Genomic DNA, 21,614 nt, shown 5'->3' on the forward strand with positions numbered 1-21,614 from the left:
GCAGTGTTACATCTTAAATTTTAACATCAATATAAATTATTTAGGTCTTTTGCAAGTTGACAAACTGTAGTTTAAACTGACAATGTTGGAGTGAGTGCTGCCTATAAAGCAAGCTAGAAAATAACCTAGTCAGTTTGACTTTCTTAAGTTTTCCTTTTTTTGTAGCTTTTTTTTTTTTTTTTTAACATTTTAAAGCCACCCATGTTGTTGATATCCTGGTTATAAATATTGCTGTTCACAATGGATTCTTGATTTCATAAAGCTTAGGTGATTTTCGTTCAGGAGGGCATTTATTTTTTGAAACACCATCAGCACAAATACCACATATGTTCAGGTAATTGCAGTAGTTCACAATAAATTTGGGTCTACGGCTATGCTACCCTGAATAAGCCCGATCCTGTCTGATCTCGGAAGCTAAGGAGGGTTGGGCCTAGTTAGTACTTGGATGGGAGACCACCTAGGAAGACCAGGTGCTGTAAGTGTAAAAAATATTTAAAAAATAAGGAATTGTAAGCTGACAAAGACCTTGCAATCTGTGAAGTCAACCAAGGGTTGCCTCACCTAAAAAAAAAAATGGAATTGGTCCTCTTTATTTCAAGGTTTTTGAGTAATAAAAAGGAAATTCCTTTGAGGATCTAATGTGGATTTCACTGGTAAAAGCTAGAATTGTCATGAACAGTGGTGAGCTTTTGCTGACGTGGAGGGCCCATCATGGTATACTTATGTCTTGTGCAGAATCTTCTAGATTAGAAGTCTGTTGTTGCATGTTTCCTAATACCAACATTAGAGATTTAGAGATTGATGTGTTTGCTGTGACCACTCGTGGACCATCACCACCAGTTTCTAGATTCTGAGTGAATGACCTGTTTACTCCCTTTTCCTTTTGACACAGGATTTTGGCATTGGAGAAGCTAGGTGCTGTCTTCAACCAAGTAGCCTTTCCACTGCAGTACACACCCAGGAAATTTGTCATCCATCCTGAAAGTAACAACCTTATCATCATTGAGACTGACCACAACGCCTACACGGAGGCTACAAAAGCTCAGAGGAAGCAGCAGATGGCAGAGGTGATGAGACTGCCCTTCAGGGCTGTTAAAAGGCTTTTGTGTGAAACCATGTTGAAAAGTTTAAAACTCTGTAATTGTTGATTATTTTTTGTTGTATTTAAAGATCCAAGCTGTTTTTCGGTCCTTTAGGCAGAGCCCTTTGCCAAAGTCTTTGGTTTTAGAAGCATTTCTTTGATTTAGGACTAATACACTGACCTGGGTTTATTCAGTATTTAGCTCCCTCTGTGGAACAGTTCTTTAGTTTTTCAGTTTCCAAAACAGCCTGTTAATATATTTCCTGGATTCAGGCCCAAGGGAGACAGCTTTCATCCATAGCATTAGCTCCTTTCAGAAATCATTTCCTAGCCCCAACCATGTAAAACTATGTCTGGTCTGGAAATGAGGAGACAAGTAGTCTAAGCAAGGGGAATCAAATGGGTTAGGTAGAAAAATGGTATTTTCCTTTTGATGTTTCTCAAACCACTAGTCATCTATTCACTACAGCTGATGTTAGTTCTTTTTGGTGGTAAACAGAGAAGTACCTGGTTTTCCCTTCATTGATCTTCCCGATTTCCCATGTCTATGTACCTTTCCCTTTAATTTTCATTTTGGGAAATTCTAGGTTTAGTCAACGGACTTCACCACTTTTTATGTTATGAGCTACCCCTAGAGGTGTTCTTGCTTCTTACCTACTTCTCACCCAGGACCCACTTCTGAACACACCAACTCTTCCTTGGTTTTTTGGATTTAGGAAATGGTGGAAGCAGCAGGGGAGGACGAGCGGGAGCTAGCCGCAGAGATGGCAGCAGCATTCCTCAATGAAAACCTCCCTGAGTCCATCTTTGGAGCTCCTAAGGCTGGCAATGGGCAGTGGGCCTCTGTGATCCGAGTAATGAATCCTATTCAGGGTAACACACTTGACCTTGTCCAGCTGGAACAGAATGAGGCTGCTTTTAGGTAAGGAGTTCAGGACATCCAGGGTTTTAAAGGCTGATATGGGAATTCTTCGGGCTGTGACTAATGCCTGACTTCTTTCTCTGTGTAGTGTGGCTGTGTGCAGGTTCTCCAACACTGGCGATGATTGGTATGTGCTGGTGGGCGTAGCCAAAGACCTGATACTGAACCCCCGATCTGTTGCAGGGGGCTTTGTCTATACCTACAAGCTTGTGAACAATGGGGAAAAGCTGGAGTTTTTACACAAGGTAGGAACCAACCAGTGGTTCTTTTGGATCTTGGGTTGTCCTATGAGACTCTCTCGCTTTAGTTTAAGTCATGGGTTATATATATCTTTTGGCGACCATTTTGGGAGCCAACCCATTTATTCTAATCCATCTCTTGGTAGCACATGGAAAATGCTACTGGAGCTCTCATGCTCCAGTGAAGCTCTGCTGCCTGTGAGTCCCACAGGAAGCCTGCGTGCTGACCACCCCAGTGTGCACTGAACTGACCTCTGTTTACTAGTCATACTAAGCAGGCAGCGGTTTGTGATCCAAATTTAGCAGTTTAAAGAATTAGTGTTCTTCCCCTTTGGAAAGAGGAAAAAAGTTCTGGGGTTGGATGATGGGTGATGGTTGCGTAACAATGTGAATACACTTAATGTGCTGAGTATACTTAAAAATGGTTAAAATGGTAAATTTTACATGTGTGTATTTTACCATAATTTTAAAATTAAGAAAAAAAATCCTGTTTTCTGTACTGACAATACATGAATGTAGTTCCTTCAGCCCTCTCAGAGGGGGTGTTATTTAGGAAATAATTATTTCACAGCCCCCTTTCTATGCTAAATTCATTGTGTCTCCCTTACAACTAAAATGTCACTTGTCACTAGCATTCCTTTCGTGTTCCTCCACAGAGTTACTTCTCATGTATTAAGACTTCACTATTAGTGGCGCCAGTCGAATTAGCATGGGCTCTGAGTTGGTATTCATTGGGCACCAGGGCTGCTTCTAACTTGTTGGCGTTGATGTACTCACTGAGTGAAGTGCAGTGTGTGGGACCTGTTTACCCAAGTAACTGTTTCAAAGAGATTGTTGTATGTGTGGTTGATTTCTCTGATGAGCAAAAGATTATCACTCTCTGTCTTCTTGATATGCCTGTGGAAGGCATTCTGGGTCGAAGGAGTGAGGTTAGCATATGGCTGTATGTTCTGATAGCTACATTGTCTGCTTTTCCTCTCACAGACTCCAGTGGAAGAGGTTCCTGCTGCCATTGCCCCATTCCAGGGTAGGGTGTTGATTGGTGTGGGGAAGCTTCTACGAGTCTATGACTTGGGAAAGAAGAAGTTACTCCGAAAATGTGAGAACAAGGTAAATACAATGGTAGAAGACCCGTGAACTAGCTAGTGCGGAAGGAGGAGACATTGGCAGGATTGTGGGTAATGTTAAAATCAGGTCTTTAGTAGGATCTTGTAATCACCCAATTCCAGGCTCAGAATTAGGCCCTTGGGACTCGAGAAGGGCAGGAGGAAATGGGTTTCTTGAGAAGCAGATTTCCTGTCCTCCTTGCTTCTATAAATAATTTAACCATGAGAATTAGGCATATATTTCCTCTAAAGGTATTCCTTGTTTTATTGTGCTTTGCAGATACTACTTTTTTTCCAACTTGGTTTGTAGCAATCCTATTGAGGAAATCTATTCATGCCATTTTTCTAATAGCATTTGCTCACTTTGTGTGTCTCTGTCACATTTTGGTAATTTACAGTAACATTAAACTTTTTCATTATTGTTATGGTAATCTATCATCAGTGGTCTTATTGTTACTCTTGTAATTGTTACAAGAGTGACAGTTATTACTACTGTAGCTGCTGGTAGAAGACAGCTAACTTAATTGATAAATGTTGTTTGTGTTCTGGCTGCTCTGTGGATTGGCCTTTCCCAGTCTCTTTCCCTCACCTTGGGCCTCCCTGTTTTCTGAGATAACAGTATTGAAATTAGGCCAATTAATAATCTTACAAAGGCCATATAAGTGTTCAAATGAAATGAAGAGTCACACATCTCTCATTTTAAATCAAAAGCTAGAAATGATTAATATAATGATGAAGGCGTTTCAAAAGCAGAGTTAGGCCAAAACACCAAACAGCCAAGTTGTGAATGCAAAGTAAAAGTTCTTAAAGAAATTAAAAGTGCTACTCCAATGAAAATGATAAGAAAGCAAACCAACCTTATTGCTGATATGGAGAAAGTTTTTAGCGGTTTGCATAGATCAAACCATCCACAACATTTCCTTAAGCCAGAGCGTAATCCAGAGCAAGGCCCTAACTCTTCAATTCTATGAAGGCTGTGAGAGGTAAGAAAACTGCAGAAGAAAAATGTGAAACAACCAGAAGTTGGTCCATGAGGTTTAAGGAAAGAAGCCATCTCTATAACAAAAGTGCAAGGTGAAGCAGCAAGTGCTAATGTAGAAACTGCAGTAAGATATCCAGAATATCTAGCTAAGATAATTAACGAAGGTGGCTATAACAAGATCGATTGTCAAGTGTGGACGAAACAGCTTTCAATTGGAAGAAGAGGCCATCGAGGCTTTTCTTAGCTAGAGAGGAGAAGTCGACGCCTGCCTTAAAGGACAGACTGACTCTCTTGTTAGGAGCTAGTGCAGCTGGTGACTTTAAATTGAAGGCAGTACTTGTTTATCGTTCCAAAAATCCTAGGGCCCTTAAGAATTATGCTAAATCTGCTCCACCTCAATAACTGAAACAAAAAAGCCTGGATGATAGCACGTGTGTTTACAAACATGGTTTACTGAATATTTTAAGCCCACTGTTGAGACCTACTACTCAGAAAAAAAGATTTCTTTCAAAATATTATTGCTCATTGACAGTGCACCTAGTCCTCCAAGAACCCTTATGGAGATGTATAAGGTTAATGTTTTCATGCCTGCTAACCTTTATTCTGCAGCCCGTGGACCAAGGAGTATTTTCAACTTTCAAGTCTTATTATTTAAGAAATACATGTTGTAAGGTTATAGCTGCCATAGATAGTGATTTCTCTGATGGATCTAGGCAAAGTGAACTGAAATTCTTCTGGAAAGGACTCACTGTTCTAGATGCCATTAAGAACGTTTGTTATTCATGGGAAGAGGTGAAAATATCAACAATAACAGCTCTTATGGATGACTTTAAGATTTCAGTGGAGAAAGTAACTGCAGATGTAGAAATAGTAAGATAACTAGAATCTAGATGTGGAGTCCGAAGATGTAACTGAATTGCTACAATCTCATGATAATTTTTTAATGGATGAAGAGTTGCTTCTTACAGATGAGCAAAGTGTTTTTTTGTGATGGAATCTACTGGTGAAGTTGCCGTGAAGATTGTCAAAATGACAACAAATGGTTTAGAACAGTACATAAACTTAATTGTTAAGCAGTGGCAGGTTTTGAGAAGATTGACTCCAATTTTCAAAGAAGTTCTGTGGGTAAAGTGCTATCAAATAGCATCTCATGCTACAGAGAAATTGTTCATGAAGGGAAGAGTCACCTGATGCAGCACACTTCCTTGTCTTATTTTAAGAATTGCCACAGCCAGCCCAGCCTTTAGCAGCCACCACCCTGATCAGTTAGCAGACATCAACATCAAGACAAGACCCTCCACCAGCAAAGAGATTATGACTCACTGAAGGCTCAGATGATGGTTAGCAGTTTTTAGTAATAAAGTACTTTAAAGTTAAGGAATATACAGTGTCTTTTAGACATGAGGTTATTACACATTTAATAGACTACAGTATAATGTAAATGTAACTTGTATGCACTGGAAACGAAAATTCGTGTGATTCACTTTGTTGTGATACTACATTAAAACCATTTAGCTTGTTTTCCCATCTCTAGGGATTTATTGTTGACTACTGCCATTCTATAGACCTTATTATGTTGCGATCAGGGCAAGCTGGACTTTCTGTGGGTTCTGAACCTCAAGGTTACACCTTTTGCTGTCTTTGTTTTTCCCAGCATATCGCCAATTATATCTCCGGGATCCAGACTATTGGGCACAGGGTAATTGTGTCTGACGTCCAAGAAAGTTTCATCTGGGTTCGCTACAAGCGTAATGAGAACCAGCTCATCATCTTTGCTGATGACACCTACCCCCGATGGGTCACCACAGCTAGCCTCCTTGACTATGACACTGTAGCTGGGGCAGACAAGTTTGGCAACATTTGTGTGGTGAGTTGATGTCTACTTGGGTTACAGTGATGTGTAGGAAAGCTGGCTCATTTTGTGATAAAGCCAAGGACTCAGAACTATGATCTCTAATATGCAAAGTAAAAATAAGTCTAAAGTTTGGTTCTATTAAAACTCACTCTAAAAAGAAAACTTTGCATTCTTTAAGCCTCATTAGTTTTTGTATCTGTTTCACCTCCCTCTTTGGAACATGATTTTATAATGATAGGTTTAGTTTGTCTGTTACTTAATGTTCACTTTTTGCCAGAATTTCAGCTTATCTTTTTAAGCCCCATCTCACTTCTCTTGCTTATATTCTGTGGTCTTTGTTTTTGTTCTTGCTATGTTGATTCTCCTGAGTTTATCACTCCTCAGACACTAAAACAGGTACAGGAGACTTGGGCTCAGGCCTTTGCCAACGGCAGTGCCCCAGGCTTGCTTGCCTGGATCTGAGGCCAGCATGTTGCTTGTGGATTCAGGTGAGTAGGTGCAGGACCCAGCCCTGTGATTTGTGTCACTTTGTTGTAGGTGAGGCTCCCACCTAACACCAACGACGAAGTGGATGAGGATCCCACAGGAAATAAAGCCCTGTGGGACCGGGGCTTGCTCAATGGGGCCTCTCAGAAGGTAAGTTTCAGAAGGGGCCCCAAAAGAGAGGCACCAGCCCTTGTATATTTCCCATGACTCTCACTGAGGAAACATGAATTATCTGCAGTCCATGTGACTATGCTGAGGGCGTTCCCATGCATGAAAGTTCCTAAGTTGACAGTATGTATCCTGTGATGGATGGATGCCAAGTTTGATGTAAGGTGACCAAGTCACTACCTCATTTTTATGACTGTAGGATATAAATTTTTCTGAGATATTTTAGTAGCGTAAAATCTCTTCAGAGCACAGTGGGTTCCTTGAAAAAGATAGTTGCACAGATTTATTACCGGTACTAACCAGCTCTTCTCTGAGGTGTGTCCTGGGCCTTACCCTTCTCCTGTAGGGCTATACTTCCATAATAGAGCATCTCTGGACTTCTAAAAAGTAGATTTTTTTCAGAGGGCAAATCTAGTGTTCGCTTCTTTTTTTTTTAAGTCATTTTCTGTGGTTTCCTTTTTTTTGAATTGTAAATGATAATTTAACAGAATTTTCAGATAATAGTTCTGATGAACAGTTGTTCATCAGAAATAATCTAATGTCAGCATGTTTATAAGGTATTTAAGCTCTAAGTAAATGTTAAGAACATTTTAAATTATTCTTGGATTTTAAAGATGATGAAATCTGCCCTTTGGGGGTGCTGCTTGCTCTTGGGAATCTAGAACAGGCTCCCGAGAGCCCACACAGTTACTGGTCTGTTTTTGACTTGCAGGCAGAGGTGATCATGAACTATCATGTTGGGGAGACAGTGCTGTCATTACAGAAGACCACGCTGATCCCTGGAGGCTCAGAATCGCTTGTCTATACCACCTTATCAGGAGGAATTGGCATCCTTGTCCCGTTCACATCTCATGAGGTAAACTCTACTGTGCTGCTCTGGATTTTGCTCCTCACGATGGTTTCTTTGTGCTAAATCTTCCCTAAGAGGGCAAAATTCCCACTTGCAAGTAGGAGTGTTGTGGAAATTTTATAAGGTGACAGAAGTATCTGGGGACATAGGAATCTCATTTTTTCATTTTTTTCCCCCTGGGCAAAGTCATTTGTGTTCATACTGTACCAGGGTTTGGTCAATTCTGATATGGATATAGGCTTATTCAGAGGCCAAAACCCCAGAACCAGACTCCACAAAATGATGGACTGATGAGGACTGGGGCACTTATTGCCTCCTAAAGTCAACTCTAAGATTGGCAAAACTTGGTTTATGTCATTCCAGCCAAGGAAGCTGGGATCAGGAATCCGACTTCACAAACCACTCTTTACGTGTGGTATTCTCTCACGTTCTGCAAATACAGGAAGGTTTTCTTTCAGGTTTTAGCTATCTTGTAGCAGGAAAATCCATGGGCATCGGAGGAGTGATTTAGGTATTTGACTTCTGTTTACATGGTAAAATCAGGGGCTCCTCTGTTCATTCTGTTTCTGGAAACCATAGACTTGTAGTTGGAATCACTTTTTTCTTTTAGTGACATATTCTTTGTTAACTTCTGCCAGGACCATGACTTCTTCCAGCACGTGGAGATGCACCTGCGGTCTGAGCATCCCCCTCTCTGTGGGCGAGACCACCTCAGCTTTCGTTCCTATTATTTCCCTGTTAAGGTAGGACTTTGTTGGAAAATCTGGGTCGAAAAAAGGGATCTTTAACTCATTTAACCGGTCTTTTCACTCCCTTAAAAATCAGAACGATCGGGAATGAAGGAGCATGTCAAGGGAGTGGATTGACAGGGAAACAGGACTGGGAGGAAATGGTCCCCTCTGGGCAGACCACAGCCAGAGAAAAGGTTTTACCCAATTTTGCTGATCAGAACTCTGGCTACTAAGGATCAATTTTGAATAGTGTTCCTGGTTCTGTAAATGGGGTTAAGGTATTTGTAGGAGATAAACTTTCCTTGAAGCTACTGCTTTAGAATGTGCCATTTTCTTTGGGCAGCTAACCTTTTTCTTTCGCTGTCATTTTTCCGTGCCTTAGAATGTGATTGACGGAGACCTCTGTGAGCAGTTCAACTCCATGGAGCCCAACAAACAAAAGAATGTCTCCGAAGAGCTAGACCGAACCCCACCTGAGGTGTCCAAGAAGCTTGAGGACATCCGGACCCGCTATGCATTCTGAGTTGCTTTTTCCTGTGGGGCTTGTCTGAGACTGTTTTATATCCCCCCACTACCTGGCTCTGAACCTATATAGCAGAAGAAGGGTGGCTAGATAATTAACACTCTGCAATATTTAAGGGAACAGCTCTTTCCCATCCACTCCTCCCCTAGAGTGACTGGTTTCCCCTAAAATTGGCACTGAGATTCGCTGCACTTCTCCCTGCCTGGTACATAATACGTTGCCCAAGGTTCCGGTGGAATACAATGCTCCCTGGTCCCTGAAGCTTTCCCTGTATTGATAGTTCAGGCTCTCATGTCTTTTGTACACACCCTTAATTTTTAACTGGTTTTTCTGTAAATATAGTTTTGTACAATGTTATCTCTAGGAGGGAGGGAGGCAAGCCGAGGTAGGGACCAGGTTGAATATACTATTAACGCCTGAGTTCTGCCACTCTGGAACCTAACCAGAAATACAGACCTAGTTTTTAAGGTAGTTTGTGTCTATGTGTCTTTTCTAGGGATGAGAATTTAGGTAATAATTGGAACAGGAAGAACTGAGTGTCCTTCCTTCCAGCTGCTTGCTTACATGGATTTCTGGTACCCTGTGGCTTCCCGCTTCCAGGATTATGGTTTTTTGGCTTTCTCTAGTTCTTTTTGCTGTGCAGATGAAACTTGGGCTCAATAGTAAACATGTGGTCATCCACGCCTCTTCCCATTGAATATTGGGAAAGGGTGGCTGATTTATCCATCCCTCTTTTAGCCTCCTTCTACTTTGAGGTCTTAACAGTGAAGGGTTTGGCATGAATTCCAGCTGGGTTGTCTCTTAACAGTTGCTCCCTTTACTTCTATAGCTCCTAAAATGATCTTTTGCTATAGGACTACTAGGAAGGATCAGTAAGTACAGAAGTGTTCAGATACCAACCTGCCCTTGGGAACAAAGTCATTATATGTGGTACCTGCTTAGGGCACATGGATAATAGGGAGCTTGTCTGTAGCAGACATTGTGGGCTCTGGGGGGCCTTTGGGGTACAAGGAGGCAACACTGGTAGCCAACAATGATAGTCAGTTGGAAGTGACCCAGTCCCAGAAATCTTCTAGCCCACACCTAAGAATTTGGTCATCTTCCTCTTGTCCGGCTGTGTAGGAAGCCTTAATCTTCCAGGCAGTCCCCTCAGCTTTATTGAACTTGGCAGAGACCTGAGCCCACTGTTATTCTCAGTACTTCACAAAGTAAAATGTTCTTTGATGCGCATGTGCTCAGCCACTTCTGTTGAGTAGATCCTCTGTGGCTAGCACTGGGTTAGAATCAGGAATGGAGGTGATTTTACACAATCTTCGACCCCAAACAGCCCATAATCCAGTGCAGAGAGGGTTCCTGACCCTGTCCTATGGAACTTTGTATCTTTATAATTATGACTTGATTTTAGATCAGTCAGTAGAGACTTAGATTTCGTTAGAAATTGAGTTCCTAAATAACTCTTTCTCGCTTAGCTAATAGATTTGCATGGTACACAGTACTGTTCAATGACATGTGCACAGCCTAATGCCAGAGCCCATTTTTCCTGTGGCCCCCACCTAAAACCCTTCTATTTAGTCTGTCAGATTGTATAGCATTGGTAATGCAATAGTTTGAGAAACTCAGCATAGATGTTTGAGCAGCAGCTCACTTTTCCTAACTTGTTTCCTGAAATACTTCTTTCTACAATAGTGGGGGAGGATATGGAAGAAAGGACCGTCGATCTCGGTATAGAATCAGGAATTGTCGCCATTTCTTTTTTTGAATGATACGGACAGCAGTTTATTAGTTACATAACCACTGCCCAGGGTGGGAGGATGCCATGCCCTGCAAACCCACATGAATAGCACTCAGGAACCCAGTAAACAAGGGGCTGTGGGATCCAGCCTTTGTAGTATCAAGAGGGTGGGTACCCCCTGATTCATGTGGGAGGGTGTGATTGGCTTGTTTGAATAAGTTCATGGACTGGCAGGGAACAGAGATAAGCAGGAACTGTGCGTAAGAGCAAAGTGGGGAGGGAAACTTGTGATTAGGCCATTTGAAGCCCTTCTGATTTTATAGCATATAATATTGAATCTCGGATCTTAATACCAAAAATGGGAAAGTGTAGTCGTCTGATTATTGACTCACTAGAGAGCTGCAGGTAGGCAAGGCAGGGGTGGATTTTATGTTGGATTGTCTTTTTGTGCTTCCAGTATATTACAAGATTCTTTCCTTTTCCATTCCTCTGTATCCCAAAGCCCAGTGAAAATGATAGAAACTCAGTGAGATTGTCACAGAATTAATTATGGGTGCATATTGTGGAAGGTTATTTGATAGATGACAGCAGATCATGTGCTAATGTTCCACGCATAGTGCCAAGCACAGAAATTCACAGGGCCTACTTAGCTTAGCTCAATGTTCTAATCGAGGGGATAGAGCTTACACATGTGAAACTGTCAGCCAAAATGTGTTGATAGTAGAAGGAGAACTAGAATCCAGCAATAGGTTTGATCCTGGCTTGGCCAAATAACTGGGTAAATTTGAGCAAGCCATTTGAAACTTCTGAGTCTTAGTTTTCTCGACTGTAGAAGGTAAAGAGAACAGTGTAACATCAGCTGTATGGAAATCTAAATATGCTGCCTAACCTTATTTAAAACAGCATCTTGGTTCCTAAGAATTTCAACAGTTAATCAGAAAGTCCAAGTGATTCTGTCTTGGGAGTACAAATTTTATTTATATGTTTTGTTTTATTTTTTTCTCAAGTTTTCCTAACCATGAAAATCATATCTTTGGCCACTCAATAAAAATACGGATTCTTTGGCACCTCTTCCTGAAGACTGAGAAACACTTAAGTCTGGAATAGGAACTTCTAAATAAGTGTAGACATGAATTCATGACACCTGAGTTGAGTCAAGTCCGTGCCTCTGATAAGATCCACAACATTGGTCAGGCTCCTTGGCCCCTCATCCATAACATGGAGATAAAAAACAGGTTGATAATAAGAATAAAATGAGCATATACCAAAAGTGCCTAGCACGTTGTGGGTGCTTATTGAGCCAAACCTGAGTTCTTAATGTTTTGGGTTTAGGTCAGCACAATGAAGTTTTTGTTTTCCTGTAGGAGTCACCAAATAATCATGGACCTGAGTCTCCTTCCCTTCCCAGCCGATACATTCCCTGTGATGTTCTCTCTTTCCCCTTACACTGCTTTACTTGTGAGAGTCAACAGACATATCAAATTCTCTGTCGATGTAGCCACATGAGTGCTGGATGAGAGAGGATTTGGAGGGATAAATAGATAGCATTTTAGCTCCATAATTGAGGGACCTTCTCTGGACTTGATTTCTCTATTAGAAATCTTAGAGCTGGAAAGATTTTTTCTTTTCCAGTTTTATTGAGTTAAAATTGATATACATTATATGTTTAAGGTATACAACATAATGGTTGGACTTACATACATTGTGAAATGATAACATCCATCTCGGATTGAAGAAAAAATTTCTTGTGATAAGAACTTTTAGAGTCTACTCTTAATAACTCATGGATCATGCAGCAGTGTTATCTGTAGTCATCATGTACACTACATCATTAGTACTTAGTTATCTTATAACTGGAAGTTTGTGCCTTCTAACCACTACGCTTCAGTTCCCACACTCCCTGTCCCCACCTGTGATAACTGCAAATGTGATCTCTTTTTCCGTGAGTTTGGGTTTTTGTTTTGTTTTTTAGATTCCACATATAAATAAGATCATACAGTATTTGTCTTTTGACTGACTTAGTATAATCAAGGCCCGTTCATGTTACAAATGGTAGGGTTTCCTTCTTTTAATGCCTGAATAATATTCCACTACACATATATACCACAGCTTCTTTATCCATTCATCTGCCAGTGGGCATTTAGGTTGTTTCCATGTCTTGGCTATTATAACTAAGGCTACTACGAATGTGGGTGTCGATAGCTTTTTCAGGTTAGTGTTTTTGTTTCCATTGGACCTATTCCCAGAAGTGGAATTGCTGGATCACATGGCAGTTCTACTTTTAATTTTTAAGGATCCTTCATACTGTTTTCCATAGTGACTGTAGAAGTTTACAGTCCCAATAACAGTACACAAGTGTTCCCTTTTCTCCACATTCTCACCAGCATTTATCTTGTCTTTTTGTTGATAACCATTCTCACGGGCATGAGGTCTTTATACATTGTGGTTTTGACTTGCATTTTCCTAATGACTAATGATGTTGAACATCTTTTCATGTATCTATTGACTGTCTTCTTTGGAAAACTATCTGTTCAGGTCCTTTGCCCATTTTTAATTGTATTTGTTTTTCGTGGGGTTTTTTTGCTATTGAGTTGTATGGGTTCTTTATGCTTTATAGATATTAACCCCTTAATGTGGTTTGCAAATAATTTTTCCGATTCTGTATGTTGTCTTTTCACTTTTTTGATTTTCTTTTGCTATACAGCTTTAAGTTTGATGTCATCCCAGTTTATTTTTTTATTTCGTTGCATGTGCTTGCTCTAGATGTCATAATCCAGGAGTTGTCACCATTGAGCTTCCTCTGTAGATCTGTTGGTGAGTTTGGTCGTTCTCTGCAAGAGAGATGGCTCTAGCAAGTGGAATTTCTGGAGCACAAGGCACAAGGAATTAGGCTTGAATATGTTGAGAGCAGGAATTTCTTTTTTAGCATTTTTTATTATTAGTTTCAAGTGTACGATACATTGGTTAGACATTTATATAGTTTATGGAACGATCCCCTGATTATCTTCCCTCTGGCTCTACACCTAGCCATCACATTACTGCTGACTGCATTCCGTGTGCTATGCTTCCCATCCCCGTGACCATCTATCAACTACTAATTTATATTTCTTTAACCCTTCACTCCTTTCGTCCAGCCCCCCAACCCCTCTCCCTTCTGGAGGTCACCAGATTGTCCTCTATATCTGTGAGTCTATTTTCGATTAGTTTGTTCTTTTTATCCCTTAGATTCCTTATATAAGTGAAATCATATGGTATTTATCTTTGTCTGACTGACTTTGCTCAACATAATAACCTCTAGGTCCATCCATGTCATTGCAAATGGTAGTGTTTTTTTTTTAATGGCTGAGTAATATTCCATCGTATATATGAACCACAACTTTTTATCCAGTTATTCTTTATGAACAGTTAGGTTGCTTTCATATCTTGGCTATTGTGAATGGTGCTGCCTTGAGCATAGGGATGCATAGGTCTTTACGAATTATTGTTTTGGTTTTCTTTGGATAAATACCAGAAGTGCAATTGCCGAGTCAAAAGGTAGATCCATTTTTGATTTTTTGAGGAACCTCCAGACTCTTTTCTGCAGTGGCTGTACCATTTTATAATCCTACCAACAGTCTATGAGGGTTCCCCAACAGGTTGTTTTTTGTTGTTGTTGTTGTTTGGTTTATCAATGATAGCCATTCTGACAGGTGTGATGTGTTATTTCATTGTGGTTTTAATTAGCATTTCTCTGATGATTAGTGACCTTGAATATCTTTTTTAATGTGTCTATTGGCCATCTGTATTTCCTCTTTGGAGAAATATATATTCGGGTCTTCTGCCCACTTTTTAATTGGATTATTGTTTTTGTTGTTGAGTTGTATGAGTTCTTTACATATTTTGGATACTAATCCTTTATCCAAAGGATGTATTAAAGTGAATATCTTCTCCCATTCAGTAGGTTGTCTTTTCACTTTGTTGATGGTTTCCTTTGTTGTGGAAAAACTTTTTAGTTTGATGTGGTCCCTTTTGTTTATTTTTTCTTCAGTTTCCCTTGCCCGAGGAGATATATCTGAAAAGAAATTAGTAGTAGCAGTATCAGAGTTTACTGCCTGTTTTCTTCTAAAAGTTTTATGATTTGGGGGTCTTACATTTAAGTCTTTAATCCATTTTGAGTCTGTTCTTGTATATGGTGTAAGAAGGTGGTCCAGTTTCACTTTTTTGCATGTATGTGTCTAGTTTTCCCAACACCACTTATTGAAGAGACTGTCTTTACCCCATTGTATATTCTTGCCTTCTTTGTCATGTATTAAATGAGTGTATAGATGTGGATTTATTTCTGGGTTCTCTATTCTGTTCCATTGATCAATGTATCTGTTTGTACTGGCTGTACAAACAACCAGTACCATCCTGTTTGAATTACTGTAAACTTGTAGTATAGTTTGATATCAGGTAACGTGATACTTCCAACTTTGTTCTTTCTCAAGATTGCCGTGGCTATTCGGGCGGGATCTTTTATGGTTCCATGTCAATTTTCGGATTATTAGTTCTAGTTCTCTGAAAAATGCCATTGGTATTTTGGTGTAGGGATTGAGAGCAGGAATTTTGTCTAGTTCATAGCTGTTGCCCCCAAACCTACAAAAAGTGTTTCATAAATATTTAGTGATTGGATGAGGCTAAATTACACATCCCGTCTGTGTCGGGATTAAGGGACTCTCTCCAGTCAACTTCTTTGGTTTAGTTGAGCAACCAGGTAAATGAGGGATTCTGTCCAGCCTTGCAGAACACATGAGAAGCTGCCTTGGAACTCCAGGGATAATGTCAAGACACCAAGGCATTTGTGCTGGCTTATTAGGATTGCTCCCATCTGTTGCTCTGTTTAGTCCCTGAAAGCAGCCTTAGCTTTCCCGTGACCTCACGGGGAGGATCCACAGATGTTTCCTTTGGAAGATCTCTTGCCAAGAATAGCATTCCTTTGGGGGAGGGGGTTCAAGTTGGACCGTGGATGGAATGTTGCTTTTTTTTTGTTTTTGTTTTAATGTATTGCTAGCATGACAGCTGCTGGAGCTGGAACAGCTCTTGGGGTTCACTTGCCTTACTGGGAGAGCACTGGTTTCCAGAATGTCTGCTGCTTCCATGGTTGTGGCCTCTCTTGAGTTTCTCATTAGTGGGAAGCCAGAAGTGTTGGGAGCGTTCTTCAGATGGGATCAACCTGGTGTTCAATTTTTTTAATTCCTAAATTCTTTTTCTCTTCAAAATAGAAATGACGTGTTTGCGTGAATCATCCACTTGCTCATTTACATGTGGATTATTGTATGTGAATATTTTCAGTTTATTGTACCCTTAAAATATGTTCAAGGGCTATATCCAGAGCTCAGAAAAACCTCTCTGCTGCTGAAATCAGTGTAAGGGGACAGAGGCTTACTCTGGGGTATGGACTCAAGAGAACACTTCTGTGGTTGGTGGCTTATTTATTTACATTTAGGGACCTGATAGCCCAAGATATGGGGCTTGTGTGAAGTTGGGGTAAACTGCAGTGAATCCAGCAGATCCCACACAGCAGTCAGAAGAATCCCCTTCACCAGTCTACACCAGCACGACGAGGAGCTGATTCCATAGAAGCTTTGCACACCAACATCAGGAGACATGTCTAACCCGCTAGGAGATCCTGCTAAATTCATTTATTCCACCAGTATTTAGTGAACACCTATGTGCCACCTCACAAGTCTGCTTTGCTTCCAGAAGTTGAAGAGTTTTTGTAACCTAGCAGTTTCTGTCCTTCTGAGGCTGATGGTGAGGTGATAATGGCAGAGACTGGCAACAAGTTCAGAAGCGTCTAAGGCCTATGTCTCTGGTTTCCTGGAAAAATCAGAAGGTAGTAAGTCAAAAATAAAGTGGAGGGTGGGTAGCCAAAGGTTGTAGGTCATGAAACTAAGAAACCTTGTTGCAGTGTTTTTTTTTTTTTAACCCTAGCTGGATATTAGGATCATCTGAGTTTGTCAGATTCCTGAGTTCTATCCCCATGTTACTCAAGAATAATGATGTCTGGTGATGTCCATATTTCACAGTCAGGTGGTAATGATCAGAACTGGAAATTAATAGGTATGGCGGGGAATGAGGGAACACTGCTTATTTAAAATGAAGCCCCTAAAATCAGGTTGGAAATTCCAGTTTGGAGAAAAAATGTTGGGAGACAACTGGAAGTAACTAAAAGCCACTGTCAGCACCACCCCACCTCACTCATACCCCCAAATCCAGTAGCCCTTTTCAGTATCCAGTCAGGTTGGTTGTAATCCCAGAGGCAAACCCATCTCAATTCCCCACCTCTGTCTTCTAGAGCCTGGTCCTCAAATTTTCAATGCAGGAGCCCACTCAGCAGAACTTGTTCCCTTTGACTACAAACAAAATCTCAGGGAATGAGAGTTGCCTTCGATTAGGTCATTTGGAGAGTTTTCACAAGTTAATTTGGGCCATGAATAAATGTATGCTAGTGACATGTAATCAAGAGAAGTATTAATATTTACAGTGGGATTTTAGGGCCCAATGCTGTTAACAAGGCATTCTGGGTAGCCCACTTTAAGCTGATGCTGCAAGTGTAGAAAGACCAATCAGAAACAAGATCCCATTTACCAAATGCAAGTAGGAGTGAAGGCCGTAGAAAGCACTGGACCGAGTCAGGTGACCTGGGTTCAATCCTAAGCAAGGTCTCAGTTTACTGTCTAAAGCGGGGAGAATAAGACAGACCTCCAGGGTCACAGTAACAACGAAGTGCCTTCGCTGGGCTTCCAAGTGGGGATAGAGGGGTCTGAGAAGGCCTGCCCACTGAACTTGGGTGCAGAACTGGGGAGATTTGGAGCCACCTCCTTGAACTGCAGCCCTGTATGCAGTGCTTTGAAAGAAACGGGCATTCTAAGGCAAGAGGCCCTGGACAAGGCACAGTGGAGTTTGTTCAGGCTTCTGTGAAGCCCCAGAGAGATTCTGGCTGTTCTCCCATCACTTCCACCCCCTCTTGCCCTCCCACAGGCTGCCTGACTGGTATGAATCAACTTGGCAGTGCTCTCCAACAAGGCTGTGTGAGAGGGTATGGCAACTATAGCCACTGCCTCAGGGGTGGGGGTGGGGAAATTAACTGACTGCATTCCAGTGTGGGCATTATTGTCCTACTGGAAGTTCGGAGCCAAACCAGCAATCTTGTTTTGTCAATCCAATTGAGAAACCATTTCTTGAACTACTTGTGCCAGGCACTGACATTCGGAGTAAGACATTCTAACATCTCAGCAAGCATTTTCCCCAACTGGGTGCTGTGGAATCCTAGATGTTAAGGCCCCTTAAAGGATTCTGTGCTCATATTGGGGGAAAACCTGCAAACTATCTTGGATAGTTCGATGCTTTGAACACAGCCTTTCCCCTGCCCCCTGCTCCCCACTTGAAATGTCTGCTAATGAAGGAACTAAAGGATGCAATGGGGGAATCCCCGAACTCCAAATGCAGCCTTAAATAAATCAGGGAGCACACGATGAAACTCGGTAGAGACGGAAGTGTCCTTTCAGTGCCCACAGAACTCTGCTAGGCAGAGCCATTCTTAGCTCCTGCTGACCCAAGCAAAGTGAAAGTGCCCTTGTCCTTGGACATGGGCTGAGCACAGGGCCTCTCTTCTTTGTCCTCAGGCACTCACAGTGCTGTGTGTCAGACCACATGTCACACCAGGAAAGGCCTTGAGTCTGTAGGGAAGCCCTGGCTGTGTGACCTTGGATTTGATAGTTTATCTCTCTGGGCTCTTGTCACCATCTGTAGATTGGGTAATTGATTGGTCCTCAACACAGGATGTTTATCAAAGGCCTCGTCTTTGTCTACATGCATATCCTCTGTCATGCACTCTGGTCACTACATCACCCAGTTTTATTAAGTTCTGTAAGAAGATTTTTTAAATTTTGTCCAAGTAATTGTGTTCTGGAGAGGAGCTGGGGTAGCCCCTTAACGACCCAACCTGCCTAGACTGGAGACTCCCACCATTAACTTACCAGGTGCCTTCAGTCAAAATAGTTTCCAGTTGATCCTCTGGGTTTGTGGCCCCCTTCTACCCCCGCACTCTAAGGCAGGCTGGGGACACGTGGCCCTGCCCCGCCCTTGCTGGCTCTAGTTTCTAAGTTGCAGTGGCCTTTTTTCTCCACCCTCCCCATCAGTCAGGAAGCCTGGATTGTGGGCAGGGGGAAGCTGCAGCCTCTCCCACCTGGTAACCCACTGCCCCAGGTCCTAGGTTCCTGCTCTGGGTCCTGGAGCCCCTTACAACTGCCAGCCAAGATCTAGAAGATTGCATCCTGGTACATGAACAGGTAAGAAGACAGTCGTTTTTCTCTCACATGGTTTTCTTTGCCTGATTTCTCCACCCCAGTTTAGCTGCTTCCTTCACAGATCACAGCAAGAAGGATTTGAGTTAGACTTGGAAAAGACAGTCCTAGCCAAGAAGTTCTGAGCTATGTCTTAGAGAAACGGTGTGAATTCTCTGCTCTGGGTTTTATTTTTAAACCTTTGCTTTCATCAGCCTTGTAGGAAAAAACAGATCCAAATAACCATAAAGCAGATTACTTCTGTTCATGTTCCCTTCTGAGATTTGTAAATCGACAAACCCACATTTTTAAATGGTTGTCATGGGTTACTGTGTGCTGCTCTACCGTATATTGCTCTAGATCTTTAGACCTTAATATACTATGTACATGAATTATGTGCAAGAATTACCTCATTAAAAATTAATTGATTTAAAATTCTTTAAAGGAGAGGAAAAAAATTAAATGGCAGTAGGTGAGCCTTTCTCATTCAGATGGTATTGTGAAATTAAAATGTTCTGCCTTTACACTTTGCATTTATTTTAAGTACCCATCATAAACCAACTGTCATTTTTAAGGTAATTTTAAGGCCCATCCCAGGATATATAGCCTTTGTCCCTTGATTGTGAAGTTGGATTGCTTCCAGGTGTTTTGCAATTAATAATTCTACTTTTATGGATAACTTTGTGAAAATAACTTTTTTTTAGTCTTTTAGATTTTTTCCCTTTTCTTTGGGTTTTATTTCCCATTCAGAATGAATACTTGGGGCAAAGGGCAAGAACATTTTTATAGTTCAGCTCATGTTACACATGGGGTCAGCTCACTCATAAAAGTCATAAGTCTAATTTCCTAATTTCTAGGCAATGATGGCATGAGGGAGTGGGTAGGAAACTTGTTTTCTCTGGGGATTTTTTAGAAAGGGGGATAGAGGCCATCTAACATGGTTAAGACTTCACCTTTGGAGGTAGGCTGCCTGACCTTGAATTCTCACCTAATAGCTTCTATTAGTTCATGTGTAGAATACGGATTAGAAAACTTCTTAGGGGTACAGGAAAGACAGTGTTTGTAAAGCACTGAGCATAACATCTGACACTTACTAAGCACCCGCTGGAAGGCTCGCTCAAGCCTGGGGCTTTCTCGGGGTCGTTTTATAAGCTAAATTGAGAAGGTCATCTCAGGAGCATCTTGACCTTCTTATCCAGCCACCTGTTGAAGATTTTTTAATTTATCTGTGCGAAGCTCCTGTCTGTGCTAAGGCTGGAGGGCTGGGCATCGGGGGATAACAGGTTAGGTTGGCCTCTTTCTGAAGGTCCTCCAGACTCTTGGCACCTACTGCCATCAGATCTGGATGCCACCTTTCCCATCTCAGTCACCTTCCTCAAAGCACAGGTTTAAGGGATCCCTGGACAGAGTGAAGAATTCTTCAGAAGTCTTTGGGCAAACCTGTGGTTTCTCACACTGGTAGGCCACAGTGGAATGAGCACAGGCTGGTTACACCAATTCTCAGCAGTGGACAGTCATTGGGCCTCTCATCATGTTTTCTCATCTGTAAAATGGGAATGTTAATAACTGTGCTATAGAATTACATGAGATAACATGGTAAAGCCTCTGGCACTTAGGGACTCATTACTGTGGAAGGTCAAGACCATGTTCCAGAGCCTTTGGGGAGGTACCAGCATTAGCCATAAAAGACAGGCAAAAAACTCATGTATTTATTTTCTCAGTCAACAGACATTTATCAGGCTGGCTGGTCATGGTGCTGGAAACTAGGAAGAAAGACACATAAGACAGGCTCCCTGCTCTTGAGGCACTGTGGGGCAGCTCCCTGCTTAAGAAGGAAGAACAATCTATTAGGCAGAGAGGAGAAGGAAGCCGGAACAGCAAGTGCAAAAGCTGTGCTGAGTTTGGGGGAGGGAGTTTGGAAAGCTCAGGAGGGCTGCAGGACTGGATGAAGGGGAGGTGAAATGAGAGGAATCGATGGAGACTAAGTTTTAAAGAACCCTGAAGGTCAAATGAGAATTTGAACTTTATCTCAAGGATGTGGGAATTTAAGCAGATTTGGGGATGCCTGTTCTGGCAGGTGGGGGATGGGGGATGGTGTTGGAGGCCTGGAATGCCTCCAGCCTTCCACCCTATCTCAGCAGCTTTGGTAGTACCCAAAATAAATAAATGCAGAAAATGGGATTCTCAGGATAGGCTCAGTGAGAGGGAACCTAGCCTGGGAATTGGGGCCTGGGGTACTGGGGTTCTGGTTCCAGATCCTCCACCAACACAGTAGGTGGCTCTGCCCTAGGTGAGGGGCCAGAGCAGTTAGGCTTCTTACAGCTCTCTCCTGGGAGTCCAGAATGTCTCTGGAGGCTGCAGTGCCCCGCCACTCCCTACTGTCTGGTGGGAGTCCTTGACCCTTCCTTGGAAGAGTCATCTCTGAAATGGACAGTCTGGCCCTTAGACCCTGAGAGATTCCATGGAGTTCCGAGAACCAGGGCCTGAAGGCCTGTGACAATCCAAGGGTGTTTCTGAGCTCTGGCTGTCCTGCACACTTGTGCATGAGAGCCATGTCCCATAATTGAGGGGTGGTGTCCCCTCGGAACAGGGCCAAAGTCAATCTGGAACCCTACCTCTTGAGCTCCCCAAGG

The 21,614-nt window shown here is 41.9% G+C and overlaps 1 protein-coding gene and 1 pseudogene across 3 annotated transcripts in view; both read left to right on the forward strand.

Annotated features, from left to right (window-relative positions):
• The window catches only part of SF3B3 (splicing factor 3b subunit 3), a 42,191-nt gene extending 30,449 nt beyond the window's left edge, over nt 1–11,742 (forward strand). For 2 of the 3 annotated variants that reach the window (XM_011380648.2, XM_011380646.2), the window contains exons 18-26: nt 893–1,067; nt 1,798–2,003; nt 2,092–2,248; nt 3,227–3,352; nt 5,985–6,197; nt 6,723–6,821; nt 7,552–7,695; nt 8,328–8,432; nt 8,803–9,414. In XM_011380648.2, coding sequence (XP_011378950.1) covers nt 893–1,067; nt 1,798–2,003; nt 2,092–2,248; nt 3,227–3,352; nt 5,985–6,197; nt 6,723–6,821; nt 7,552–7,695; nt 8,328–8,432; nt 8,803–8,943 — 1,366 coding nt within the window. In that variant the 3' untranslated portion in view covers nt 8,944–9,414. Of the gene's footprint in view, nt 1–892; nt 1,068–1,797; nt 2,004–2,091; nt 2,249–3,226; nt 3,353–5,984; nt 6,198–6,722; nt 6,822–7,551; nt 7,696–8,327; nt 8,433–8,802 lie in introns of all 3 variants that reach the window. The other variant, XM_011380647.2, reaches the window with a different exon arrangement.
• LOC111731802 lies at nt 364–482 on the forward strand (annotated as a pseudogene).
• Nucleotides 11,743–21,614: the final 9,872 nt, after the last annotated feature.

This window comes from Pteropus vampyrus, unplaced genomic scaffold (genome assembly GCF_000151845.1).
Source record: "Pteropus vampyrus isolate Shadow unplaced genomic scaffold, Pvam_2.0 Scaffold399, whole genome shotgun sequence".
In the NCBI taxonomy this organism is placed as follows: Eukaryota; Metazoa; Chordata; class Mammalia; order Chiroptera; family Pteropodidae; genus Pteropus; species Pteropus vampyrus.